We start from the raw sequence: 23,610 nt of genomic DNA, 5'->3' as shown, positions 1-23,610 counted from the left end.
ACTAGGCACTTTACAGCCTTCCGGACTGAATATTGAATTCAACAACTTTAGGTCTTGAGCTCCCTCCCCACCCACTTTGTTTCTTCCCCCCTTCCTTTTTTTTCCCCAATAATTTATGTAGATTTTTCTTTTCCCACCTATTTCCATTATTTTTAAATCTTTTATGCTCCCCCACCCCCACTAGAGCTATACCTTGAGTGCCAAACCATCCATTCTTAATTAGCATATTCATTTAGATAATATCACCAACTTCAACACCTGTGTTCTTTTGTCTGTGACATCTTTTGATGATCTGCTCCTATCCTACCACCCCTCCTCCCCCCGACCTTATCCAGCTTATATTTCCCTCTCCTTGTAAAGAAAGATCAGTTCTTCTAAAGGGTCATGAGGACTCGAAACGTCAACTCTTTTCTTCTCCGCAGATGCTGCCAGACCTGCTGAGTTTTTCCAGGTAATTCTGTTTTTGTTTTGCACTTATGACCTGTATAGCTTGGCAGCTCAAACCTACTTCAAGTCCATCTAGCAAGCAGGTTACGAGCAAGAATTGCAGAAACCAGAATATTTATACTGATCCACAAGATGGTGAACTGACGCCATGAAAAGATTTGTTGGGTTGTTGTTCTGGAAAGTTTTCAAATGGACCAAAGGATCTTCATTCCGACCTGCCTTACGAGGGGTTTAGCCTGACTCTTGAGTAACTTGTTTGCTATCGTTTATAAAGGGGCTCAAATGTAATGTTCCTTTTGTAATCAATCTCTCTCTCTCTCTTTCTCATTGGAAACAGCAAACTAATAAGTGCGAACAAGAAGCCTAAGGGAGATGGGTCCTAAATCCCATGTGCATTGTGAACTTTCGCCTTTTTATTTTAAATAACTAAGAACTCAACTAGATGCAGAATCTACCTTGGTATATCGGCGCACCACACAGCAGCAGGATTTTGCTTCAGAAGAACAAAGTCCTTACTTTTATTACTGTTCATTTAAAAGGACAAGAATCTCATTTGAAAGTACCTGCAGTGAACTAATGGTATTATTTGAAGGAAAGGCACCCTGTTGTATTGAAGCGCATTCACCTGCCAAATGATCCAACTCGCCAAAACAACTTTTACTGATATTCCTCATCAGAGTAGGAACTTTTTTTTAAACCTTTCCCCTCTAGTTTTTTCTCCTCCCTCCCCCAACAGCCAATTTTGAAGCACCGATCGTTTCTTTCTGCATATCACACGACTGTCTCTAACTCAAACCTGAAAACCTTGAGATCAGAGTGTACACCCAGTGTTTCATCGTTTGGAGCTACGAATAACTATCTTCCAGTGGACTTAATTGAAGGCTACTAACTTTTTTCCTTCCCGAAGGAACTGGGTCATCATCTCTCTGTTCTGTGTCTCGCACGCTCTCTCCTTTTACTCCCCCACTCCAAAACCTCCGCATGTAATTAATTGGGTGTAATTATTCCCTTGAATCCTGAACTGAAAATGTTTTCTGTACAAACCTCATCTTCACCTGGAACAATTCCATGTGTACAGGTGTGTACTATTCCATTATGATACTTATTAGAGGGATTTGTGATTATATAGTGTTACAGTTTGACACTGCCACAGCGAGAGGCTTTGTGTACACGAACATGTGCCATTTTGTCACAGGTCTGCACAAGAGAAAACTGCAGTGTCTGCTGCTGGTCAGGAACGGTTGTCCATATTTTAGAATGAATTCAGGTTTTATATTAGACTGGGGCAGGGAGGAGGGTCTTCAACTCTGACTAGAAATGCAGTGAATTCTGCTCTGTGTTTTCATGGCAGGAATTGAAGGTTTTGTAGTGGTGGGGATGAGAGGAAGCAAAACAGCTTTTGAATGCAAGTTTCTAATCTCTTTAGTTTGAAGAGTGTCTGAGGCGGCTGTATATTGAGTGGGCGGGATGAGAATTACCTGGTTACCCTGTGTGATCAGATACTGGGTTATATTGGTCTTCATAAAGTCGTGAATGTAATTAATTGGGAACTAGAAATGTATCCCTTGAAGCTTTTCCCAAATGCAGTAAGAATGGTAGAAAATCTGATTTTTCACAGAATGTTTCTTCACTTGTCTGTCTGCGCGTGTCTGTGGAGTGAGTGCGCAGTCTGCATAAGAGGAGGTATCAGCTCTAACTCTAAATAGAACAATTTCACCATCCCAAAGTGCCACAGAAACACACAGCACATGTGTGTGTGTGTGGCTAGAGCCTTCCTTGATGCTGTTTTCAGCCCTTGAACAACCCTTGTTCAGGATATTAAGTTTCTGCCCTTCCCCCAACCCCAGCGCTAACTGGATTGTGATGTGAAAGGGAGATTGAGAGTCGGGTGGGAAAGTGCCCAAGTGGAGAGAAACAACTTCACTGCTTTTCAGTCCTGCAGCCATGCAACAACAACAATAAAGTGGATTGGAACTGGATCTGAACAGATAACTAAAGTGGTGTGTGGCTGAGTCACTCTGTAGCATGGCTGTTTGTGTGTTTCAGCTGTGATTGGTGTCCAACCCTTTTTGTCAGATAGGGGTGTGGCCTGAGTGCACAGCCCCATGATTACATCCTTATTTTAGCAACGTCTCTAGTCTTAATGTGTTGCACGCTCAAAGTTGGATGAGGTAATAGTTAGTAAAGTTCCCAGAGTGGATAGATGGATGACTAATTGCACAGCCAGTGCAGCACTGAGTCAGGCAAGAAGACAATAGGTCATGTGTTCAACGGCTCATCCTCCGCTGAGGTGAGTGAAATTTACTGGCCTTGGTGATCACCGCCCGGCAATGACTCCTGGGTCAGGTAGGGATTACTTTGGGCTCTACTGTGATGCCTTGATAGAGTAGCTGACCAACAATCATCATCTAGACTCACATGAAAACAACCAATGGTGGCAGTAGATGTCTGAAGACAAGTCAGCAAAGCATTGGGAGTAATTTTGCGGGGGCTGTTTTTTTAAGCTAGTTTTCTTCAACTTTCAGCAGCCAAATGTGCTGGACCTTGCACGCACTTTCTGCTCCAAACTACCTGCTGAGGGTGGAGCACTGACTATCATTTTTTTGTTGCAAATCATTTACTTAAGTATTAGGTGCACAGATTCTTTCCTGATCGATGTCTTGCACTGTTTCCACAAGGATTTCTTTGACATTTTGGTACCATCTTATACCAAAATGTGTTCTCCATTAATGTACTAGTACATTTGTGTGAGGATCTCTATTCGTCCCCTCAGAGTGTTGCCACCTCCACTGATGAGCCAGAACTGTGCCTCAGTGTTACAGTAACCAGTGTTATACAGTGACAAACCTGTACTCACCAGTACTGTACTCTGGTGTTATATGGATCCAAATATTGGAAGAACAATTTGAACCAGGTGTAATTTTTAATTTTAAGTGATCAGAATATGAAAACGTCACATACCATTTTGTTACTCTGTACCAAAATCCTGGGCATCCTGCAATTTATTCATAAGCTACATTTGACTTCTGATCAAAAAAGCATTTTTAAAATACATATATTTAATGTGAATTTGAAAAGACAAAGTATCCATGATTGTTCCCAGTGAAAATATGACCCCCATCTGTTCTGAAAGCAAATACTTGTTACTGGACAAAACCTAGCAAAATAATTTTTACCTTTTTTGTCAAATTAAACTCCTGCAGTAGAACTCAGCATGTCGAAAACATCTGAGTTGGGTGCAGGAATGAACGGGGGGGGGGGGGCTAATTTTTATATTTATGTGGGTTTTTTTCTTTCTTCAATGATCAGAAATTCTATCCAAATATCAGAGAGTCTGGGCAAGGTTGGGGGGGTGAGCATTATAATCCTATTCTCAGTCGCAAACAGCCACTCCCATTTTGTTCAGCCAGATATTTCGAACATCTTCAATACAGGCAGCATAATCACCCTGGTTTTATTTGTCAGCACATGAAAACTGAAGTTTTTTTTAAATACAGTAGTTGGTTGCCTGTGTCTTTTTAAATATATATATATTCAGAGATCTGGGAGAAAGAAAAATACTGATGTGTTCTCCTTTTTTTTTTAAATCCCCCAAGATTTATATATGTACGTTGTATCTATCTGGATCTCATATCGTAGCAGACTGTACATATATTTCAATTTTTTTTATTCCTTCCTGGGTCACTTCTACTTAGCTGTCTCAAGTTCAAGGGGCATCCCCCAGGTCGTACGCCAGGAGCCATTTCGCTTAAGCTTTCAGAAAATAGCCTATGGTTTATTATTGCTTCTTTTGACAGGCAGACCAGTGGTGAAATTGGAAGGGTTTTAGTTAATCTGGGGAGAGCTGTTCTCTCTGTACAGGGTATGTCTTTAAATGATGCAAAAAAAAAAGGCCCAAGTTTGGCTCCAGTCATTTTGTAATATTGTGTACAGCTCGGATAGGAAGTGTGCTAATGTGTTTTTTTTTAAGAAAAGGGTTTTGTATAGTTTTTACATGTTTAAACTGGGCGGGGAGGGAGGTGGTGGGAAATGCATGTAGTTTAGAATTCGCTCTCCGGAAAAAGATATTTCCCTCTTTCTCCCACCCCAAATTCTGTATGTAGCTATGTTTCCCATGCTGTGAAGTCAGTAACATTTATATGTACTTCTCTGCTGCTTTCACCTGTTGTAATGAATTTATATTTTTTTGGATTTAAAGGAAAACACAGGAAAAAAAAACATTGTCCATTGTAGAAAAGTCAAATTATAAATCATTTTGCTACCCTTTTTGTGCTTTTTTTGAATAAAACCTTTTTTGAATAAACTTTTTTTTTGTTTCCCTGAAATGTTAAACTTCATTCTCTTGCTTTTCTTGCATTTGTATTTTCAATTGTCTCGTTTCCCCTTTTTTTTTCTTTTCCCCACACCCCCCAAAAGTGTTGTCCAAGTATCTATCTGGCGAATGTACCTTGAGGCTTGGAGCATGGCTAAGATGTGAAGGCAGTCAAGCCCCAAGTTCATTTCAGCAAAAACTACTGTGCCTTTAACGTAGTAATTCGTCCCAGGGTACTTTTCAGGAGTGTAAATCACAAACAAAGTTTTACACCAAGGCGCATGAGGAGATATCAGGACAGATTCTGCACTGTAAGAATTCTGCGATTCCATGGCCTAAAGCTTGATTGAAGAAGTAGGTTTTAAGTTGTAGATTAAAGCACAGAGAGGGGTTAGGGAGGACATTTCAGAGCTTAGGGCTTTGGCACAGGACCTGAAGGCACGGCCACCAATGGGTGAAGCAATTAAAATCGGGGATGAGCAAGAGGCCAATTTGGAAGAGCACAGAGGTCTCGGAGGGTTATTGGGCCAGAGGAAATATGGTGGAGCAGGGCAAGGCCGCGGAGGGATTTGAACACCAGGATGAGAATTTTAAAATGGCGGTGCTGCTGGTCTGGGAACCAAAGTGGGTCAGAGACCATAGGGTAGTGATGGGTGAACGGGACTTGGTGCAAATAATTCCCTACGTTAAAGAAACTGATTAGCCAGGGCAGTGGTTGAATGGGCCACAATTGGCTCTGGTTTACAGAAAATTCAACGTGGGTAACTTAACATTACTTGTAACATTACAAAGTCTGCAAAAGAGTTCTCTGACTGGGCTATGGCAATGCCTCCCGCAGTCAATTAGCCCACAGGCTGAGTCTAGGCAAATGATCCCTGTAACCCGCTACAGTAATTTGGGACACTTCATGCACAAGCATCATTTCCTTTAAGGTGAGCTATCTATGGCAATCTTAAAGACACCAAGCAGTGCAAGAGATAGGTTGCACAAGGCAAAGACAAATTAGAGGAAATAATATTCTAAACTCGTGCATAGTGATTGGCCAAGCAATTGACGGGTTTTGCTCCATATGTTCAGAGGAGGAGGCAATTGAACAAAGAGAATAAACTGCACCCTGCACGAGACTGGGAGGGATGGTAACCGACATACAGTTTCCTGCATGCATCTCATGTCCTGAAAATTGTTGATAGTTTTGTTTAGACACCATTATCCCACAGCAGGGGTTTGTGGCTCTTTGCTGTCTTTGATTTGCAATGCATGGATCAGAGAAAAGTTGGTGGCAGGCTATTCAACCAGGGGGTGCAGCACAGTCCAATCCACAATTTGTCTTCCTATTCACATTTTATATATCCAGTACAAGTGGGAGTTGGTCCAGAAATGTGGTGGTGTGCAGATTCTGCACTCCTAGTCATTCCCACAGTGATGGGGAGGTGACACTTAACAAAGGTCAGACACTTCTTGATGGAGGCAAAATTGGTTGGAATTCTTGGCACCCCATATCTCAATGATGTAGTCTGTTGATGCTGGCTGTCTAGTAACTCACTTGGAATGGAATTGGATGTTGTTCCAGCTCCTGCCTGTTACCTTTGCCAGTGCAGACATGATGGCCTGAATGGCTTCTTTCTGTGCCATAATGTTTCTATGGTTTTGACACTGGCATGTAGATCTGGGGGTGGGGTAACAGCACTGCACAGTGTTGTGCACCCCGTGCTTGAATGTAATGGCAGCATTCTGTTCGCATGCAGTGGTTATTTATGCAAGATACATGTGGTGCATATCACAATATTGAAGTGTATAGGGGATAGGTTGATGTATTTGCATTATGGGGAAATTGCAATTAATTAGAAGGGGTTGGACAGCAATCAAAGCTTTGTCAAAGAAAAGCAGAAGTGAGATGCATCACCAGTCCCAACCATAGAGCTACTTTTTTAAAAAAAAAAGTTCTCATCCTTGTTTTCAGATATCACTATCATCTCACCGGCACCACCCCACCCCCACCTTCCCACCCTGACACACTCTTCTATTTTAAGGGGGAAAAAATAAACACTCCATCATTGGTGGCAATTGTTATGACACAGCCAATGGTAAATGCTGAGTTGTTCAAATCCCAAAGGGAAACTTGAAACAACTGCCACAACTTGTTTTGCAATTTGTATAAATTTTGAGATATGTGCGCCCTGAATTCAGTAGTAATATGACCACCAAGCCTTATAGGCTTTTACAAAACTAGATTAAACATACATTAATAGAAGAAATTACCTTAAATGCACACATGAATCTATAAATTACTATTATGATAACTTTTAAATCCCCTAATCAATTTAAATCCCAGTTGCGCTTTCGTTAAGGCAACAGTAAGACGCCTGGATTTTAAAAGACCCAGGCAAAGAAACATGATACCCTGAACAATTGGCTTTCCAAGCAAGTTTTCTTCACTTCAATCCTTTGAAGACAGCAGCTTCAGGTGTAGTAACTGAAGGCTTTTTCACACAATTGTAAGATCTTTAAAAATGCTTTCCCCTACACACAGCCCCTGCTCCTTCTTTATACATTTCTTCCTCTTTGAATGCAGATACCCATTGTTTCACTATGTCTTTGGACTTTATCTCCCTGATAATTAAACCTTCTCATAGCTCTAAGTTTTGCCAATAATCTTTGGGGAAAATGAACAGGCCAGTTCTAAACTTCACCTGGCTAGGTGTCGCATTTCACCCCTCCTTTGAAAACAATCTAGCCTGGTTTATTTCAAAATGCAAATGTTCCCTTGACACCTATGTTTCTAAACTTCCCCATGCTTTATCTAATTAACATTTCAAACCTAACCTCTCCTAAGAACAAAGCAACCAGACTAGCTGCCTCCAATTCAATCTCTCTCACAGACACATAAACATTCACACATCCCACTATTACTCTATTTTACAATAAATTCCAATAATGTTATGAGAATTATTATATCTTCTTGAAAGCCGTGCATTCAGCTGCCTTGGCCTGAAGCTCTGGAGTTCCCCCCCTAAACCCCTCTACTTTGCTTTCCTTTTTTTAAGACACTCCTTAAAACCTACCTCCTGGACCAAGCTTTTCGTCCTAACATCTTACGTGGCTCAGTGTTAAATTTTGATTTCTAAAACTCCTATGGAACATTTTGTTACGTTAAAGGTATAAGTGCAAGTTGTCTTCTTACAGCATTAAACACTTTTTTAACGGTAACTGCCCCATGTCCCCTTACCCCAGCTGCCTTCACTGCATTGGCCAGACCCAACCATCTTCAGTTGCTTTGTCAATGACACTCCTCCTATTGTAAGGGGGAAAAAATAAAGAATTTGTATTTATTCAGCACATTTCATGACTTCAGGATATCCCAAAGTGTTTTACAGCCAATGAAGTATTTTTGAAGTGTAGTCACTTATACAAAATACAGCAATTTGCGCAGAGCAAGCTTCCATAGACAGAAATTGGTGACCACATCTGTTTTAGTGAATTTAGTTGAGGGATAAATATTGATCAGGGACAACTCCCCTGCTGTTCTTCAAAATAGGAATCTTTTACATTCACCTGAGGGGGCAGATGGGGTCTCGGTTTAACACCTCATTTATTGAAAGGGGAATGGGAAATAAAAGTAGGGAGGTTTTACTGTAGCTGTACAGTGCCTTAATGAGACCATATCTGGAAGACTGTGCAAAGTTTTGGTTTCCTTATTTGAAAAGATATAATTGCATTAGAAGCAGTTCAGAGAAGGTTCACTCAACTCATTCCTGGGAAGAGGGGCTTAACTTATGAAGAAAGGTTGAACAGGTTGGGCCTGTATCCATTGGAGTTTAGAAGAATGAGAGGTGATCTTATTGAAACATAAGATCCTGAGGGGACTTGACAAGAGTAGGTACCAGAAGGATGTTTCCACTTGTGGGAGAGACTAAAACTAGGGGACATTTTAAGAATGCGAAGTCTCCCCTTTAAGATGGAAGTGAGGAGAATTTTTCTCTCCGAGGGTTAATCCGTGGAAATCTCTTCCCCAGAGAGCTGTGGAGGCTGGGTCACTTGAATTTGTTCTAGGCTGAGTTGTACAGATTTTTGATAGGTGAGGGAGTCAAGGGTTATGGGGGGCAGATGGCAAATTGGATTTGCGACCACAACCAGATCAGCCATGATGTCATTGAATGGCAGAGAAGGCTCAAAGGGCTGAATGGCCTGCTCCTAACGCTTGGGTTCATCTTAAAAAGGCACCTCTGACAGTGCATCCCTGGGTGTGTCAACCTGGATTATGTGCACAGATCTCTGGAGTGGGACTTGGAATTCTCAAACTTCTTGTCTTAAAGGTGAGATTGTTACCCCCTGCACTACAGCTGAAATTATTGATGAAGATGCAGAAGCGCACAACAGGACCTGTATCACATCCAGTGTGGGGCTGACAAGTGGCAAGTAACATTTGCGCCATAACCATTGTATTTCCCCAACCATTGGCATCAGCAGTTTAACTATGTCAACATCAAGTTAGCAACTACTGTTAAAACAATAACATAGTAGCCTGTGCATGTCTCTATTTAATCTCCTGCTCTCACAACCAGATGGGAATCAAAGACTATCCAACACATTGAGTGAGAGACGTTTTCTTATTGTAGAGACAACCTAATGGCTTGTTTGTTATTTATTGTGGGGGGGAAAAAAAATCAAAGCTACCTAGCATCTGAAATACTGAGTATCTCAGACAGCTACATTTTCTGTTAAAACATGAGCAAATGCAGCAATACTTTATAACACAAAGGTAACTTCCCGAACTGTTTTGTAAGAAAAATCATGTTTTTTAAAAAAGCAGGATTGTTACATTTAAAAATGCAAACTTGCTTTAGAAGGTGAGCCCTCAGACAGCACAAATCGGCGTTTGCCCAGAGAGAGCTGGTTGTTGTTCCAGTTTCTGCTGAGTCGGTAACAGGAGCTGTGGAAGACAAAGTGGAACCGGTAACCTTAACCTGTGATAGCCATGGGTCACGGAGGGGGGAAGATGATCACCCACAACAGATCAACTCCTCCTTAATACCTGGAAGGTGTATGGATGTCAGTTGAGGATAGGTTTGGATTGGATTATGATGCCACTCTAGATGCACTTGCCTCACATGATGAATATGGGACACTTGAACATGGAGCCTGCAAACCAGTTACAGTCAAAACCTTCAAGATAGAACTGGGGTTGGAGTACTACTTATGCCCTGAACTAAGATTTTTTTAAAAATTTATTCATTCACGAGATGTGGACATCGCTGGCTAAGCTAGCATTTACTGCCCATCCCTAATTGCCCATAAGAAGGTGGTGGTGAGCTGCCTTCTTGAACCACTGCAGTCCATGTGGTGTAGGTACACCCACAGTGCAGTTAGGGAGGGAGTTCCAGGATTTTGACCCAGCGACAGTGAAGGAACGGCGATATAGTGCTAAGTCAGAATGGTGTGTGGCTTGGAGGGGAACTTCCAGGTGGTGTTTCCATGTGTCTGTTGCCCTTGTCCTTCTAGGTGGTAGAGTGTTACAACCGCAGCCGATGGTATTCGCTAAGCAAGCCAAATCCCAGACGGAAACTGGTCTTACTGATCATAGCTTTTTTGGAACAAAAACAAAATTACCTGGAAAAACTTAGAAGGTCTGACAGCATCTGCGGAGAGGAATACAGTTAACGTTTTGAGTCCGTATGACTCTTCATCAGAACTAAGGAAATAGAGAAATGAGGTGAAATATAAACTGGCAGAGGGGGGTGGGACAGATAGGACTGCATAGGGGCCCAGTGATACGTGGAGGCAAAGAAGAGATTGCCAAAGATGTCATAGACAAAAGGACAAAGGAGTGTTGATGGTGATGATATTGTCTAAGGAATGTGCTAATGGGGACATTAAGGGCAGCCAGCAGGACAAGCTAGTGGCAGATGGCCCTTGTGGGGGTGGGCTGGGGGAAGGGATTGAAATGGGCTAAAAGGTGGAGATAAAACAATAGATCAAAATAAATTTAAAAATAGGTGGGAAAAGAACATTTTTTTAAATTATAAATTACTGGAAAAAGGGGGGATCGAAAAGGGGGTGGGAATGGAGGACAGAGTTCATAATCTGAAATTGTTGAACTCAATATTCAGTCCGGAAGGCTGTAAAGTGCCTATTCGGGAGATGAGGTGCTGCTCCTCCAGTTTGCGTTGAACTTCACTGGAACAATGCAGCAGGCCAAGGATGGACATGTGGGCATGAGAGCAGGGTGGAGTGTTGAAATGGCAAGCGACAGGGAGGCCTGGGTCATGCTTGCGGGCAGACCGAAAGTGTTCTGCAAAGCGGTCACCCAGTCTGCGTTTGGTCTCTCCAATGTAAAGGAGACCACATTGGGAGCAGCGAATGCAGTAGACTAAATTGAGGGAAGTGCAAGTGAAATTCTGCTTCACTTGAAAGCAATGTTTAGACCCTTGGACGGTGAGGGGGGTAAGTAAAGGGGCAGGTGTTGCACCTTCTGTGGTTGTATGGGAAGGCGCCATGGGAGAGGGTTGAGGTGTAGGGGGTGATGGAGTGGACCAGGGTGTCCTGGAAGGAACGATCCCTGCGCAAAAGCAGCTGGGGGTGTTGAAGGGACGATGTGTTTGGTGGTGGCATCATGCTGGAGTTGGCGGAAATGGCGGAGGGTGATCCTTTGAATGCGGAGGCTGGTGAGGTGATAAGTGAGTACAAGGGGGACCCTATCATGTTTCTGGGAGGGAGGAGAAGGCATGAGGGCAGATGTGCGGGAGATGGGCCAGACACGGTTGAGGGCCTTGTCAACGACCGTGGGTGGAAAACCTCGGTTAAGGAAGAAGGAGGACATGTCAGATGAACTGTTTTGGAAAGTGGCATCATCAGAACAGATGCGGCGGAGGACAAGAAACTGAGAGAATGGGATGGAGTCCTTACAGGAAGCAGGGTATGAGGAGCTGTAGTCGAGGTAGCTGTGGGAGTCGGTAGGCTTGTAATGGATATTGGTGGACAGTCTATCACCAGAGATTGAGACAGAGTGGTCAAGGAAGGGAAGGGAAGTGTCAGAGATGGACCATGTGAAAATGATGGAGGGGTGGAGATTGGAAGCAAAATTAATAAATTTTTCCAAGTCCTGACGAGAGCATGAAGCAGCACCAAAGTAATCATCGATGTACAGGAGAAAGAGTTGTGGGAGGGGGCCGGAGTAGGACTGGAACAAGGAATGTTCCACATACCCCATAAAGAGACAGGCATAGCTGGGGCCCATGCGGGTACCCATAGTCACACCTTTTATTTGGAGGGAATGAGAGGAGTTGAAGGAGAAATTCAGTGAGAGAACAAGTTCAGCCAGACGGAGGAGAGTAGTGGTGGATGGGGATTGTTCAGGCCTCTGTTTGAGGAAGAAGCGGAGAGACATCAGACCATCCCGGATTTTGAAAACAAGGGGAAAACTACTCATCCCAGAAGCATAGGATCCCAGTAACACTTTTGGATTCTAAAATTAAAGGATTTATTCACAAGAAGAAACAAAAACTTAAGCACACAAGATTAAAATTATACCATTAAAACAGTCTTACAAAACATTCCCTCAAAAAAACCATTTGGTCAAAACACACAGTAAAACTACTTGGCAACAGCTCCCTTTAACCATAAAAATCCAGCAATATTACCCAAGGCAAAACTGCTGTCACTTTAGTAAAAGGTATACCACACAACTTCTCTCTCTTTTCCACTCAGAAGCAGGCGGCTTTCCGAAAGAAAAGAACTTTTGTGCCTTGAAACTGGGTGGTTGCTTCAAATTCCACAACCTGTCTCAGGATATCTCCCCCCCCCCCCCTCCCCACACAGCCAACACAACTTAACTAAGCATCTTTCCTTAAATATCCTTTTCCCATTTGACCTTAGACTCCATTGTTCTAAGCACCTCTTCGAACTCAATTTTTCCAAAATATAAAAATCTTTCATGTTTTCCTATTGCCTCCAGTTTCGGGTCAAATACAATTCAATAACCTTCCCCAATTTACCTATGAAACCTTTGTTAGTTGTAAAAGTCCCTTGTCACTTCTAAATTCCTTTTGAAATTTAACAGCTGAAAAGTCAAGTCCTTATCTATCACCTAATGCAAATTTTAAAACCCAACCTCTTTCCTCCTCCATTCAACTTCACCATAGCCTCTCATTACAAATGTATGCATCTAGCACCTTTACCTCCCATTTCTCTGCTCCCACAGACAGGCTGTCTTTGCTAACCTTCCCCCTGTTTAATTACACACACACACACACACACACACACAGAATTTTCTTTACAGAATACCACCATGTTCCCAAAACTACTTTAAAAAATAACATCCATCTTCACAAGAGATAGCAAGTTTGGAAGGTGCAATCGAACTTGGTGAGTTGCTGCAGTACAACTTGTAGATGGTACACACTGCTGTCACTGTGTCACGGTGGTGGAAAGAGTAAATGTTTAAGGTGGGCGGATGGGGTGCCAGTCAAGCAGGCTGCTTTGTCCTGGATGGTGTTGAGCTTCTTGAGTGTTGTTGGAGCTGCACTCATCCAGGCAAGTGGAGAGTATTCCATCACACTCCTGACTTTTGCCTTGTGGTGGACAGGCTTTGGGATCAGGAGGTGAGTTACTGTCCACAGAATTTCCAGCCTCTGACCTCTTATTGCCACAGTATAGAATCATAGAAAGTTTATGGTAGAGAAGGAGGCCACTTGGCCCATCGTGTCTGTGCCAGCTGACAAAAATGAACCACCCAGCCTAATCCCATTTTCCAGCATTTGGTCAGTAGCCCTGCAGGTTACAGCACTTCAGTTGCACATCCAGACGTTTTTCAAGTGGGATGAGGTTTTCTGCCTCTACTACCTTTTCAGGCAGTGAGGTCAAGACCGCTACCACCCTCTGGGTGAAAGACCTTTTCCTCATCTCCCTCTAATCCTTCTACCAATCACTTCAAATATATGGCCCCTAGTCAATGACCTTTCTGCTAAAGTAAATATGCCCTTCCCATCCACTCTATCCAAGCCCCTCATAATTTTGTACATCTGAATCAAATCTCCCCTCAGCCTCCTCTGTTCCAAGGAGAACATCCCCAGCCTATCCAATCTTTCTTCTTGGCTGCATTTTTCCAGTTCGTGCAACACCCTGGTAAATCTCTGTACCCTCTCTACAATGCAACTACATCCTTTCTCACTTATGCATGCTGGAAACCACATATATTCACGCACAGGGCCCTGTCCTTTGCAGACAGAAGGAGCATGTCCATGCATCACTCATTTTTCAACTAAACAAAAGCTTGGGGGACAGCCACAGTTCATTCCTCATGACAATGCCTTGACCAATCAAAGTCAACCTGCCTGGTTTGAATTAGAACAAAAACTTGGCAGTTAACTGTTCCCTGCTGCAATCTCCATGGCATTGCCTTTACCAATCAGAGTCCACTTGCCAACCAATCAGCACTCTCTTTCTATTCCATATAAATTGGTGTTTCCTTTTACTTTTGGTATTTTTGCCCTGATGAATGCAAGAAAATCAGTTTCAACAGCTTGTCTCTTTCTTCAGAAATACATCCTTCCTGTAATGAAGTGACCAGAATTGCACACAGTACTCAAGTTGTGACCTAACTAGTGTTTAATATAGCTCCAGCATCATCTCCCCACTCCTATATTCTATGCCACAGCTAATAAAGAAAATGATTCCTTATGCCTTCTTGACCACCTTACCTACCTGTCCTGCTACCTTCAGGGATCTGTGGACATGCAGTCCAAGGTCCCTCGCTTTTTCTGCATCTGAGTATCTTCCCATTTATTGTCTAATCCTTTGCCTTGTTTGACCCCCCCAAATGCATCACCTCACACTGCTCTGGGTTGGATTCCATTTGCCACTTTTCTGCCCACCTGACCAGATATTGATATCTTCCTGCAGTCTACAGCTATCCTCGTTTTTTGTGTCATCTGCAAACTTCTTGATCATGGCCCCTACATTTACATCCAAATTGTTATAGAATATTACAAAAAGCAGGGGATCTAGTACTGTGCCCTATGGAACCCCACTGGAAACAGCCTTTCAGTCACAAAAACTTGGATTCCTGCCACTGAGCTAGTTTTATATCCAATTTGCTACATTCCCCTGGATCCCATCGGCTTTTTTTTAAACAGTCTGCCCTTTGGAACATTGTCAAAAGGCTTCCTAAAATTCATGCAACTCCAACAACACTCAAGAAGCTTGACACCATCCAGGACAAAGCAGCCCACTTGATTGACACCTCATCCACAAACATTCACTCCCTCCACAACCAACAAACTGTGGCAGTAGTGTATATCATCTAGGACATGCACTGCAGAAACTCACCAATGCTCCTTCCAAGTCCATGACCACTACTATCTAGGAGGACAAGGGCAGCAGATAGATGGGAACACCACCACCTGGAAGTTCCCCTCCAAGTCACTCACCATCCAGACTTGGAAATATATCTCCGTTCCTTCACTGTCGCTGGGTCAAAATCCTGGAGCTACCTCCCTAACAGCGCAGTGGGTGTAACTCTTTTGGGGTCACCAACAAATAAACTAAATTAACAAAACCAGGAAAAATTAAAAGGCAGCACCTTAAAGGGAAACTGCAAAGACAAAATTCAGAGGAAACTTACCAACATTAAAGTGCTATCAATGTGGTCTACAATGCACCCAAGTCCCTGCAGTGCCCACCGAGCATGGACAGCCTCGACAGTACTGGCAGACACCGCATGCTCCCTCTCCAGGGACACCCGGCTGCAAACATAGCCGCAGAAGGCGGAAGACAGTAGGGTCGGACAACCCCTTGATTGCCCGCTCCCTGGACCTGTTAATGGCTAACTTGGCCAGGCCCAGGAACAGGTTCACAAGGAGGTCCTCCTCCTCCTTCCCAGCCCCCCTCTGCACTGGGTGCCAGTAGAGCAGGAGGGTGGGACTGAAGTGCAAACAAAACAGTGTAAGATGTTTCAAGAAACTAAAAAGTGGGTGCAGCCGACGGCAACTAACATACTCGTGGTCCACGGACTCCACAAGACCGCAAAAGACACAGGTGCCTTGGGAGTCTGTGGGTGTACCTACACCACATGGACTGCGGCGGCTCAAGAAGGCAGCTCACCACCACCTTCTCAAGGGCAATTAGGGATGGGCAATAAATGCTGGCCCAGCCAGCGACACCCACATCCCATGTATTAATTTTTAAAAATTCTCCTTGTTACTTCCTCAAAAAATACAATCGAGTTAGTCGGACACGATCTTTAAGAAATCCATCCTGACTATCCTTGATCAATCTGTGCCTTCCTAAGTGACAGTTTATCCTGTCCTTCAAAATTGATTCCAATAATTTGCCCACCACAGAGGTCAGGTTGACTGGCCTGTAATTATTCGGTCTATCCCTCGCTCCCTTTTTAAACACATTAGTAGTCCTCCAATCGTACAGCACCACACCTGTACACAGTGAGGATTGGAAAATGATTGTCAGTCCCTCTGTGTTATTGTCACTGGACTAGTAATCCAGAGATCCAGGGTGATGCTCTGGGGTCTCAGGTTTGAATCCCACCAGGGCAGGTGGTGAAATTTGAGTGCAATAAAAATCTGGAATTAAAAGTCTAATGATGACCATGAAACCATTGTCAACTGATGTAAAAACCCAACTGGTTCACTAAAGTCCTTTAGGGAAGGAAATCTGCCATCTCCATCTGGTCTGGCCTACATGTGACTCCAGATCCACAGCAATGTGGTTGACTCTTAACTTCCCTCTAAAATGGCCAACAAGCCACTCAATTGTATCAATCTACTAAAAAGCGTAAAAGGAATGAAACTGGACAGACCATCCAGCATCGACCTAGGCACCGGAGATGACAATCTCAGCCCTGTTGACCCTTACTGGGGACTAGTGCCAAAATTGGGAGAGCTGTCTCACAGACTAGTCAAGTAACAGCCTGACATAGTCATCTTCATAGAATCATATGTTACAGACAATGTCCCAGGCACCACCACCACCATCCCTGGGTATGTCCTGTCCCACTGGCAGAACAGACCCAGCAAAGGTATGGGCACAGTGGTATATAGTGGGGAGGGAGTTGCCCTGGGCGTCTTCAAAGTCGACTCTGGACCCCATGAAGTCTCATGGCACCAGGTCAAACATGGGCAAGGAAACCTCCTGTTGATTACCATGTACCACCCTCCCTCAGCTGATGAATCTGTGCTCCTCCATGATAAATATCAGTGGAGGAAGCACTGAGAGTGGCAAGGGTGCAGAATGTACTCGGGGTGGGGGACTTCAATTTCCACCACCAAGAGTGGCTCGGTAGCACCACTACTGACCGAACTGGCCGAGTCCTAGAGAACATAGTCCCAGACTGGGTCTGCAGCAGGTGATGAGGGAACCAACTAAAGGGAAAAACATTCCTGACCTCATCAGAAGCATCTGTCCATGACAGCATTGTTAGGAGTGACCACCACACAGTCATTGTGGAGACAAAGTGCGGTCATGTTAAGTCACACGACCACCGTGCTAAATGGGATAGATTTCAAACAGATCTAGCAACTCAAGACTGGGCATCCATGAGGTGCTGTGGGCCATCAGCAGCAGCAGAATTGTACTCGAACACAATCTGTAACCTCATGGCCCGGCATATCCCCCACTCTACCATTACCATCAAGCCAGGGGTCTACCCTGGTTCAATGAAGAGTGCAGGAGGGCATGCCAGGAGCAGCACCAGGCACACCTAAAAATGAGGTGTCAACCTGGTGAAGCTATAACACAGGACTACTTGTGTGCCAAACAGCATAAGCAGCAAGTGATAGACAGAGCTAAGTGATTCCACAACCAGCGGGTCAGATCTAAGCTCTGCAGTCCAGCCACGTCCAGTCGTGAATGGTGGTGGACAATTAAACAACTCACTGGAGGAGGAGGCTCCACAAATATCCCCATCCTCAGTGATGGGGGAACCCAGCACATCAGTGCAAAAGATAAGGCTGAAGCATTTGTTACAATCTTCAGTCAGAAATGCTGAGTGGATGATCCATCTCGGCCTCCTCCAGAGGTTCCCAGCATCACAGATGCCAGTCTTCAGCTAATTCGATTCACCCCACATGATATCAAGAAATGGCTGAAGGCACTGGATACTGCAAAGGCCCTGATAATATTCCGGCAATAGTACTGAAGACTTGCGCTCCAGAACTTGCCGCGCCCCTAGCCAAGCTGTTCCAATACAGCTACAACACTGGCATCTACCCGCCAAATGGGAAATTGCCCAGGTATGTACTGTACACAAAAAGGACAAATCCAACCCGGCCAATTACCACCCCATCAGTCTACTCTCCATCATCAGTAAAGTAATGGAAGGGGTCACCAACAGTGCTATCAAGCGGCACTAGCTTAGCAATAACCTGCTCACTGACACTCAGTTTGGGTTCCACCAGGGCCACTCAGCTCCTGACCTCATTACAGCCTTGGCTCAAACATGGACAAAAGAGCTGAACTCCTGAGGTGAGGTGAGAGTGACTGCCCTTGACATTAAGGCAACATTTGACCAAGTGTAGCATCAAGGAGCCCTAGCAAAACTGGAGTCAATGGGAATCAGGGGGGAAACTCTCCACTGGTTGGAGTCATACCTAGCACAAAGGAAGATGGTTGTGGTTGTTGGAGGTCAGTCATCTCAGTTTCAGGACACCACTGCAGGAGTTCCTCAGGGTAGTGTCCTAGGCCCAACCATCTTCAGCTGCTTCATCAATGACCTTCCTTCCATCATAAGGTCAGAAGTGGGGATGTTCGCTGATGATTGCACAATGTTCAGCACCATTCGCAACTCCTCAGATACTGAAGCAGTCCATGTCCAAATGCAGCAAGATCTGGACAATATCCAGGCTCGGGCCGACAAGTGACAAGTTATGTTTGCACCACACAAGTGCCAGGCAATGACTATCTCCGACAAGAGAGAATCTAACCTTCGCCCCTTGACATTCAATGGCATTACCATCACTGAATCCCCCACTATCAACATCCTGGAGGTTACTATTGACCAGAAACTGAACTGGACCAGCCATATAAATACTGTGGCTACAAGAGCAGGTCAGAGGCTAGGGATCCTGTGACAAATAACTCACCTCCTGCCTCCCCAAATCCTGTCCACCATCTACAAGGCAGAAGTCAGGATTGTGATGGAATATTCTCCACTTGCCTGGATGAGTGCAGCTCCCACAACGCTCAAGAAACTCGACACCATCCAGGACAAAGCAACTTGCTTGATTGGCATCCCATCCACAAATATTCACTCCCTCCACCACCAACGCACAGTAGCAGCAGCGTGTGTACCATCTACAAGATGCGCTGCAGGAACTCACCAAGGCTCCTTAGACAGCACCTTCCAAACCCATGACCACTACCACCAACAGGACAAGGGCAGCCGATAGATGGGAACACCACCACCTGGAAATCCTCCTCCAAGCCACTCACCACCCTGACTTGGAAATATATCGGCCGTTCCTTCACTGTCGCTGGGTCCAAAATCCTGGAACTCCCTCCCTAACAGCACTGTGGGTGTACCTACACCACATGGACTGCAGCGGTTCAAGAAGGCAGCTCACCACCACCTTCTCAAGGGCAATTAGGGATGGGCAATAAATGCTGGCCCAGCCAATGAGCCCCACGTCCCATGAATGAATTAAAAAAGATCCCCCCCTGGCTTCTTTTACCAGCCTGGGGTACATTTCATCTAGCCCTGGTGATTTATCCACTTTCAAGGTGGCTGATCCCCATAATATTATCTCCCTCCCTTTGTTCATTACATCCAACTCTTCACACTCCTCCTTAGCTACAATGTCTGCACTGTCCCCCAATTTTGTGAAGACAGGCTCAAATTATTTAGTAAGAATCATACCCACATCTTCCTCCTCAACACACAGGTTCCCTTTTCGGTCTTTCATGGATCCTACTCTTTCCTTAGTTATCCTCTTACTCTTAGGCCTGGATCTCACCCATGTCGGGCAGGCTGGGAGGGAGCAGGTGGGCGCGGAGCTGATTGCCGCCCCGCGATCGGATCCGCGCCACCATTTTGCACGGGCAGCAGGAGGGGGCAGGTGGCAGCAGCACTCCAATAACCGTTGGATCCAATGTCGACCCGGCGGCCTGTTTAAAAACGGCACGGGAACTCTCCAAAGGCTGCCACCGATGGTGCACAGAAGGATTGTTCCAGAGCGCTCTCGGAGAGCATGCCAGGCCAGAGGGCAGGTCGGCGGGGCATTGTGCCCCGAGATTCTCGCTGCCCTTCTCGAGCAGGTGGTAGCACAGTGCGACATCATCGTGCCAAGGGATGGGGAGAGGAGGCTCCCCCCAGCATGATGAAACGTGCCTGGGAGGAGGTGGCAGAAAGGGTCAGTGAACACAATGTGGTGAGACGCACCTGGGTGCAGTGCCGCAAGCGGTTCAACCACCTCTTGCAATCGGGAAGGGTGAGTACCGTGTAGGCATGGGTCACCTAGCACAGCAGTGAGGAGGTAAGAGTGCCGTGCACTGAGGTCACAATGTCGGTCATTGCAACCATTCCACTGCCGACTGTTTATTGAATTCAGCCTCCAACATGGAATCCCCATTGATAATGGAAGGAGGAGCGCATCCTGCTTCGGGTGCCAGGCATTCACATTAACTGTGTAACTACTTCAACTAATCAAATGTCCTTGTTCTTCCTTTCAGCCTCACTGGAGCACACCTGGACCGAGGAGGCAGAGGGCCCACCGCTGACACCTGAGGGCCCTGAAGAGATATAAGCACCAGCTCCACACCCTCTCAGCCAGGCAGGCACCAGCGCAGATACCAGCACCTCGGCAGGGTTAAGGTCATCGGTTAGTGTCCTGAGGCACAGTGGTGAGGGCACTTCACACTCGCTTGAGGGGCAGGTGGAGGCAAAGAGTGCCCAGGGCACCGGCAGTGGAGGACTGCTGGGCACCAGGAACATGCTCAGTCGGTGGCTGATGATGGGCCTCTGGAGTCGTCCCTGAGGCAGCAGATGTTGGAGGTCCAGCAGGGTGTGCGGGAGAATGTGGTGGAGATACATGAGGGAATGCGTGCCATGGTCTCCGTTGTGGAGGAGCATGAGCAACGCAATGACCCTCATAGCCGAGCGCACGGCTCCCTCCACGCAGAGAGTGACGACTTTCATGGAGGCTCCTCCAGGAGTTGAATCAGGGCTTCCTGGCGTTGCTCTCGGACCTGCAGCCCTCACACCAGCAATGACCTCAGGTGGTCTCTGTCAGTGTGGGAGATGGATTAGTGCCCATCCCTCCGCGGTGAGCAGGGAGGCCCAGAGCGACCTCACGTTGGCGCAGCAGCTGCCAGTCATCTCTGCGGGCACATCTCAGGGTGCTCCAGATGATGGCAGCATCTCCTCCGCCCCTCTGCCAGTGACCATGGCATCCAATGAGGCTGCAGCGACTGGGGAGATGCCAGTCATAGCACTGGCCGCTCCCTCCCAGTCGGGGCCAGCCAGGCTCCACTGGCCAGAGGACCCCCGCCAAGGTCATCAAGGCCAACAGAACAGCAAAGTGAGCAGCTGTCTCCAATGCCAGTGCCAGCGAGGGGGGAGCACTTAGACGTGGCACCTGCAAACTTAAGCGTTCATCACCTTAGGCACAACACAGCCTTATCACTGGTGGTTTTCTGTTGCCCCCATATTATTGGCTTCTCATTCGGTGTGCAGCTCAACACCTTTTACTGCACTTGCATTTCTGTTTTATCATGTGCAATCATTAAATGTTTTGGTTCTCAACAAGCCTCTGGGTGCATCATTAATTCTGCAGGTATACGGGAACACATGATGTTATGAGTGACTTGTTTGTCATTGAGCTTTATTGACAAGGCAAATAGTTAATGTCCCTAACCAGGCAGATGTTGCTCTCAGGTATCGAGTATGGAGCCTGCAGCCCTGGCATGTGGCGGTGGTTCTTCTGTGGTGGGCTAGCTGAAGGAGCATTGGATCAAAGCCTCCCGGGTGTCCCTGCCTCCCTGGAGGTTGACTGGGTCAGTGTCTACCCCCTCAGCATTCTCCTGAGCATGCTGATCCTCGGACTCACTACTGGACTGATCATGTGCATCCAGAGCATCTGCATCTACATCCTGTTCCTCCACTGCGTCCCCCACTTTCCAGTGCCAGATTGTGGAGAGCGCATGCAACCACTATCAGTGACACATGGTCTGGGGAGTATTGGAGTGGCCCCCTGAATGGTCCAGGCATCGAAAGCGCATCTTGAGAAGACCAATGGTTCCCTCTACCACGGCCCTTGTGGAGGCTTGGCTCCTGTTGTGCTGCTGCTCAGCCTCTATTCTTGGATGGTGGAGGGGTGACATGAGCCAGTTTTTGAGGGGATAGCCCTTGTCGTACATCCAGCCGGGCTGGAGCACTGAAGAGCCTCAGCACCTGGGAGTGTCTCAGGATGTAGGCATCATGGGAGCTGCCTGGGTACCTTGCACAGACTTGTAGAATCTGCATCCTGTGATCGCACACTATCTGCACGTTCATGGAGTGGAAGCCCTTCCTGTTGATGAAGGCCTTGATGGCCACATGTGTACAGTCTATAGCACCCTGGACATGGGGGAAGCCAGCAATGGCCGCGAAGCCTCTGGCTTGCTCAGCCTGGCTGGCCTCATCTATGCGGTAGTGGATGAAAGTCAATACCCGCCTGAACAGAACGCCTGTCACCAGCTCGACACAACTGTGGACAGCTGACTGGGACATTCCACAAAGATCACCCACCGACTCCTGGAAAGACCCGGAGACATAGAACTTGAGGGCAGCTGTGACCTTCAACGCCACTGGCATGGGATGTCCACCCACACAGTTGGAGCTAACCTCAGGGCCTATCATCTGACAGATGGAGGTGTCTGTCTCCCAGGAGAGGCGGACCCTCCTTCGGCACTGGACCTCAGACATATTGAGGTAGCTGCATCACTGCCTGTAAACCCTGGCAGCAGGATAGTGGGGTCTTCTGCGGCCCCTTCCACCTTGGACTTCCTGTTGGCCCTGTACCCCTTGTGCCTGTGCCTCTCCTCCCACAGGTGGCTCCCTGGAGGCTGAATATGGGCTCCTGGCCTCCTCTCCCTTCTGGCCCTCTCTTCCTCCTCAGAGGAGGTGCCTCCAGTGGAGAGCACAACTCCCATTCCCAGGGTAAGGGAAGGCCCCAAGAATGATGTTTACTTCTGACCTGAAGCCTGTTATTCCTGTACAAGCAGCTCTGGAAAGATTTGAAGTTCTCCCGTTCACACAAGCAAGTAGCAGAAAGTTTCTAAAGTAAATGACTAACAACTAGAATTCGCGAGCCCACTCACCCCTCTTATCCTGCCCGTGGATGAGGTTTTTAAAAACGTGGCCTACCAACCTGCCCGTTGCCCACTGTGTGACGCTCTGAAAATCGCGGTGCATTAACCCCTCGAGGGCCTTAAGTGGCCCGTTAATTACTGGAGGGCGCACCTCGGAACTCATAGCACACCCGCCCACTGAAATAATGGGATGGCGCGCGGTATTGTCAGGATGCACGCCTGACCTCATCACGCATCATTTTACACCCTAGCATGTCAGGCCCACCTCCACAACACACCAATGTCAAAATTCTACCCTTAATGTATCGATAAAACATCTTTGGGCTCTCCTTCATTTTGCTTGCCAATATTCTTTCAGGGCATCTCTTCGCTTTTCTAATTTCTTTTGGGTTTCACACCTCCACTTTCTATACTCCTCCTGGTTTCCTGTGGTATTTAGTTCTCGGTATCTGACGTATGGCTGTTCCAGTTCACTTTCTGGTCAATGGTAACCCCCCCCCCCAGCATGTTGATAGTGGGGGATTCAGCAATGGTAATGCCGTTGAACGTCAAGGGGA

The 23,610-nt window shown here is 46.1% G+C and overlaps 1 protein-coding gene across 4 annotated transcripts in view; it reads left to right on the top strand.

Moving 5' to 3' along the window:
* The window catches only part of LOC121279855 (host cell factor 1-like), a 117,254-nt gene extending 112,504 nt beyond the window's left edge, over nucleotides 1–4,750 (top strand). For all 4 annotated transcript variants that reach the window (XM_041191317.1, XM_041191320.1, XM_041191321.1 and 1 more), the window contains one exon: nucleotides 785–4,750. In XM_041191317.1, coding sequence (XP_041047251.1) covers nucleotides 785–830 — 46 coding nt within the window. In that variant the 3' untranslated portion in view covers nucleotides 831–4,750. The remainder of the gene's footprint in view (nucleotides 1–784) is intronic.
* Nucleotides 4,751–23,610: the final 18,860 nt, after the last annotated feature.

Source organism: Carcharodon carcharias, chromosome 7 (assembly GCF_017639515.1).
Source record: "Carcharodon carcharias isolate sCarCar2 chromosome 7, sCarCar2.pri, whole genome shotgun sequence".
Classification (NCBI taxonomy): Eukaryota; Metazoa; Chordata; class Chondrichthyes; order Lamniformes; family Lamnidae; genus Carcharodon; species Carcharodon carcharias.
This window is presented reverse-complemented; position numbering and strand designations above follow the sequence as displayed.